Here is a 6,000-nt window from a genome sequence, read left to right as displayed (position 1 = left end):
ACATGTCTTGGACACTCGGGTGAAGAGAGAGGCAGAGCTGTCAACTGATCACCACCTGGTGGTGAGTTGGCTTTGATGGTGGGGAAGATGCCGGTCAGACCTGGTAGGCCCAAACGTGTTGTGAGGGTCTGCTGGGAAAGTCTGGCAGAGTCCCCTGTCAGAAGTAGCTTCAACTCCCACCTCCGGCAGAACTTCAACCACGTCCGAGGGAGGTGGGGGACATTGAGTCCGAATGGGCCATGTTCCGTGCCTCTATTGTTGAGGCGGCTGACTGGAGCTGTGGCCGCAAGGTGGTCGGTGACTATCGTGGCGGCAATCCCGAACCCGTTGGTGGACACCGCGTGAGGGATGCCGTCAAGCTGAAGAAGGAGTCCTATAGGACTTTTATCCTGTGGGTCTCTGGAGGCAGCTGATAGGTACCGACAGGCCAAGCGGAATGCGGCTTCGGTGGTTGCTGAGGCAAAAACTCGGGCATGGGAGGAGTTTGGGGAGGCCATGGAGAACAACTTTTAGGCGGCTTCGAGGAGATTCTGGTCCACCGTCCGGCGTCTCAGGAGGGGAAAGCAGTGCAGTGTTAACACCGTATATGGTGGGGATGGTGCGCTGCTGACCTCGACTTCGGGATGTTGTGGGTCGGTCGGTGGGTGTTCTTCAAGACCTCCTCAATCCCACTAACATGCCTTCCAATGAGGAAGCAGAGCCTGGGGACTCTGAGGTGGGCTCTCCCATCTCTGGGACTGAGGTCACTGAGGTGGTTAAAAAACTCCTTGGTGGTAGGGCCTCAGGGGTGGATGAGATATGCTCAGAGTTCCTCATGGCTCTGGATGTTGTAGGACTATCTTGGTTGACACGTCTCTGCAACATCGCATGGACATCCGGGACAGTGCCTCTGGATTGGCGGGCCGGGGTGGTGGTGGTCCCCCTCTTTTAAAATGGGGACTGGAGGGTGTGTTCCAACTACAGAGGGATCACACACCTCAGCCTCACTGGAAAAGTCTATTCAGGGGTTCTGGAGAGGACGGTCCATCGGATAGTCGAACCTTGGATTCAGGAGGAACAGTGTGGTTTTCATCCTGGTCGCGGAACAGTGGACCAGCTCTTCACCCTTAGCAGAATCCTGGAGGGTGCATGGGAGTTTGCCCAACCAGTCTACATGTGTTTTGTGGACTTGGAAAAGGCGTTCGACCGTGTCCCTCGGGAATCCTGTGGGGGTGCTCCGGGAGTATGGGGTACCGGACCCCCTGATAAGAGCTGTTCGGTCCCTGTACAACCGGTGTCAGAGCTTGGTCCGCATTGCCGGCACTAAGTGGAGCCCGTTTCCAGTGAGAGTTGGATTCCACCAGGGCTGCCATTTGTCACCGATTCTGTTCATAACTTTTATGGACAGAATTTCTAGGCGCAGCCAGGGTGTTAAGGGGGTCTGGTTTGGTGGACTCAGGATTGGGTCACTGCTTTTTTGCAGATGATGTTGTCCTGTTTGCTTCATGAGGCCATGATCTTCAGCTCTCTCTGAATCGGTTTGCAACTGAGTGTGAAGTGGCTGCACCTCCAAATCCAAGACCATGGTCCTCAGCCGGAAAAGGGTGGAGTGCCCTCTCAGGGTTGGGGGAGAGATCCTGCCCCAAGTGGAGGAGTTCAAGTATTTTGGGATCTTGTTCACGAGTAAGGGAAGAATGGAGCGTGAGATCGACAGCTGCATCAGTGCGGCGTCTGCAGTGATGCGGGCTCTGTCTCGGTCTGTCTTGGTGAAAAAGGAGCTGAGCCGTAAGGCAAAGCTCTCAATTTACCAGTCGATCTACGGTCCTACCCTCACCTATGGTCATGAGCTATGGGTAGTGACCGAAAGAACGAGATCGCGAATACAAGCAGCTGAAATGAGTTTCCTCCGCAGGGTGTCTGGGCTTTCCCTTAAAGATAGGGTGAGAAGCTCAGTCATCCAGGAGGGGCTCAGAGTAGAGCCGCTGCTCCTCCGCATCGAGAGGAGTCAGATGAGGTGGCTCGGGCATTTGATCAGGATGCCTCCTGGACGCCTCCCTGGTGAGGTGTTCCGGGCACGTCCAACCGGGAGGAGGCCCCAGGGAAGACCCAGGTCACACTGGAGGGACTATGTCTCCCGGCTGGCCTGGGAACGCCTTGGGATTCTCCCGGAAGAGATAGAAGTGGCCGGGGAAAGGGAAGTCTGGGCCTCTCTGCTCAAGCTGCTACCCCAGTGACCCGACCTCGGATAAGCGGAAGAGGTTGGATGGATGGATAAATGGAAGATATCCATACACATACATGCACATGAGGTTGCAGAGATGACCATGATACTAAATCAGAGGCGAATGCCAATGTCCACTTGTAACATAATAACAAATATTTATAGTTTAGTACAGTATAGTATTTATTTATCGACAGCTAGTCACAACATACATATATTACCATGGGGCCCCTATGCTTGTAGGGACCCCAGACAACTCCCCACATGCCCATGCATTAAGATAGCACTGATCACCCCTTAACCACCTAATAATTAATGGGTTGTGAGTATACGGGGACAAAATGGCTGCCATTGCATCATCCAGGTGTATATTGCACATTGGTAGCAATTGAAGTGACTCCCTTTTCCCTATTAAAGTGCTTTGAATAGTGCGAAAAATAGCATATAAATGGAAACAAATTACTGTTCTTGCTATTTTGCATAACGGGCCACCTGTCTCTGAGATTTTTGACAACAATGCCACGCTAAATCTCTTCAGTTGCAATATGTTTGGGGGTTTTCTTGCATGTACTGCCAGTTTCAAATTCCCCCACAGCATTTCAATGTGATTCAAAGGCCAGTCCATAACGCTCTACTTTTTCTTTTTGAGTTTTCCCTTGGTGGATTTGCTAGTGTGCTTTGGATCATTATCATGTTGAAAAGTTCTCTTCTGCTTCAACTTCGACTTTCAGATAGATGGCCTCACATTCTCCTCAGCCACACTTTGATATGATTCAGAATACATTGTCTGTTCTATGACTGCAAGTTGCCTAGGTCCAGAGGCAATAAAACAGCCCCAAACAATAACCTTTTCTTCACTATGCTTCACATACAGTATGGTATGAGGTTCTTCTCCTGAAAGGCTGTCTTCTGTTTGCACCAAACAAATCTATTTTGCCAAACCACTCTATCTTTGATTCTGGGCAAAGCACATTGTTCCAGAAGGCTTGCAAAGGCTTTTTCCAGGCACACCTTGCATGCAGGTCAAATTTCTGCAGTCTCTTTCTGATTATAGAAGTATGCACTTAAACACCAACTTTGCAAGTTTCCTGCACATTCCACAGTGAAATTTTGGGAAGACTTCTCTTAGTATCAAATGGCCAGCTTTTGGTCTGTATTAGTGGGACTGGGTAGTCCTGGTCAAATTAGCATTAGTTTGACATCTATGCTACTTGTAGATGATTTTCTTTACGAGATATTATTGATTTCAAGTAATTTCGTGGTCATTTTAAATTCATTCCCAGACTCATAGGCATCTGCAACGTTCTTTCTGAATGCCTTAGAGAGCTCTTTTCATCTTGGCACGATGACAGCACACGCATCAGTAGCAAAAAGTACACCAGACCCTAGATGTCTGACATTTAAATAAGAGAGATTTCACCTGAATGCTCCCTAGGGAGGTTCTAATCGTTGGCACCTAATCTGGAATACCTGATTCAAATTTAATGGATTTGAAGTAGAGATAAATGTAGGGATGTACTTACTTTTTTCAGGTGACAAATCTGCATTTTCTGTTACTTTATATTATGAGAATGAATAGAGCATGTCAATTTGTTGTACCATTTATTCATTTATATTACCTTTATCTATAGTTACTGTGCACATGATGATCTAATGTTTGCCTGTTCATATTTGATTATATAAACTTTATTAATCCCATGGGGAATTCATTTTGATAACATTAGCAGTTTCCATGGGATATACTTACTTTTTCACATGATTATATGTGCTAAATGTTTTGTGTCATAGATGTCACCCAGAGTTTTTTTGCTTCCCAGAAGTTTGGTCAATAAATTCAAAGCATATTTTTTTATATAATTAGACTTCTTTGTTCTTTGTTGGTTGATTTTATTTACCTCTGGCTAAGGTGCACCTACATTTCCTGGTTTTATTGAGATGAACAGTTCAGTACTACTGTTCTTGTTTAGCATAGCTACCCTGAGAAGCAGTATCATTATAGTATTCTATACATTAGCAATAGTGGCAATTGTCAAAACGAGGGGGTCCCGCCTGATCACTTCCTTCTCACTTGTGAGATCACCATAGTGTATAATAAATAAAGTATGATCATAAAATACATTTTACTTGATGAATCAAACACTATCGTTAGAGCGAGAGTTGGGATAGTTGTCCAGGATTGCAGCCCACAGGTTAAGGAAACACCGCTCTATACAATATCTGCAAGATGATACTGTATGTGGCAGAATATGCAGCAATATTCCTGTTCCTGGCTTTGGTCTTGACACATCTGGATTACAGCAACTCTCTGCTGGCAGGAGTACCGACATGTGTCACCAAGCCGCTGCAGATGATTCAAACTGTAGCGGCACATCTGGTATGCAACCAGCTGACGAGGGCCCATGTCACTCCTCTTTTCAGACAGTATTACATTGGCTTCCTGTAGTGTTCAAATCCTTATATATATGGTGACACTTGGGAGTTCCTGTGCACCTTTTTGATCATTCTGGCCTGATGTTGAATGGCATCTCAATCCTGACTCTTTTCATTTGTAGCTCCTTGCTTGTGCAAAGAGCATCCTGCCTCCATTCGAATTTCTGACTGCCTCAATGTGTTTAAAAACCATATGAAAACTCACTTTTTTGATGAATTTCCATCCGTCAGTTGGGTTTATGCAACCTAAGAATCCTATCTCGCTTGTATTTTGTTCTGAGCTCTTCATATGGGACGATCAGTTTTGTAACCTAAATAAACCTGTAATACTTGCTCCCAAACACTCGCCCAGACTTACGTTTATTCAATTATTTCGACCTCGTTTGAAAGTCGCTTTGGATAAAGGCATCTACTAAGCAAATATATGAAACTGTATAGGTGTCAGACTTGATTGCGATAACGACATAACATTATGTTTTTATTTTTGACACTGCGTCCAATACACCTTTAAGACAGAAAAGTCTTGCAAGGAGAGGTTGACAGATTACACTGAAATGGATGCCATTAAGTGCCAGGAATGTTGAACAGTAATCCACAGTTTACGCTCCTCCCATGTCAATTATATATATAAAATGTCAACGACAAGAGAAAGTACATATAGTGCTCGAGCTTGCTAACGCCCTTATCCACTCATATACTGTAAAGAAGTACAGGAATGGGGGGAATACTGCGAGGCCCGCCGCACTCGCGTTTGCGTAGGCATTGACTGTGTTACTACCGCGTTGCCCCTTTAAGAGTTCAAACGGAGGCCGAGCGGTAAAGAACACGAGCCCCGCCCTTCACGCCCAGGCAGCACCGCGGCAAAAATGGCGACGGCGGTGTTGGAGCGCAGCTTCACTGAGATAAATGCGTTTCCAAGAGAAACGACTACGAGGTTTAGAGAAATAACGGTGAATACAGGTGAGTCGAGCTGGAAAATGATTCACCTCACTCACTGGTTTTTCTTCGTTAATTTTAAGAGGGCCCGACCATGTGGCTTTTAACCAACCGGTCGCTGTCGCTCTAAAGATGTGGCTGCAGTCAGCTCGGCCCGATCCCGCCTAATATATTTCTGCAAGCAATTAAGTAGAAGGCAGGGCGCAGGGTAACCCGCATGAGATGTAAAAGTAATCACTGTTTTGTGTTTGGTTTGTTTACCCGTAGGGATCCGTTAACAAATAGAAACGGGTGCCTGTTTTGATGCACAAATGTCGCGCCACGCGGGAAGACTTCCAAGTAGGCGAGTCCTTAGTGGTACCTCCACTTGGAAAGACAGAGCCCCCCCCTCCCCTGCCTTTATTGGTAGACTGATGTGTATACTTGTTTCTCGC

General features: G+C 46.5%; 1 protein-coding gene across 1 annotated transcript in view; it reads left to right on the top strand.

Moving 5' to 3' along the window:
• The first annotated feature begins 5,462 nt into the window (after positions 1–5,462).
• Positions 5,463–6,000, top strand: part of nup160 (nucleoporin 160) — a 45,122-nt gene continuing 44,584 nt past the window's right edge. The window contains exon 1 of the mRNA XM_039754248.1: positions 5,463–5,590. Coding sequence (XP_039610182.1) covers positions 5,497–5,590 — 94 coding nt within the window. The 5' untranslated portion in view covers positions 5,463–5,496. The remainder of the gene's footprint in view (positions 5,591–6,000) is intronic.

Source organism: Polypterus senegalus, chromosome 1 (genome assembly GCF_016835505.1).
Source record: "Polypterus senegalus isolate Bchr_013 chromosome 1, ASM1683550v1, whole genome shotgun sequence".
Lineage (NCBI taxonomy): Eukaryota > Metazoa > Chordata > Cladistia > Polypteriformes > Polypteridae > Polypterus > Polypterus senegalus.
The sequence above is the reverse complement of the archived record's forward strand: the minus strand, read 5'-3'. Positions and strand labels throughout refer to the sequence as shown.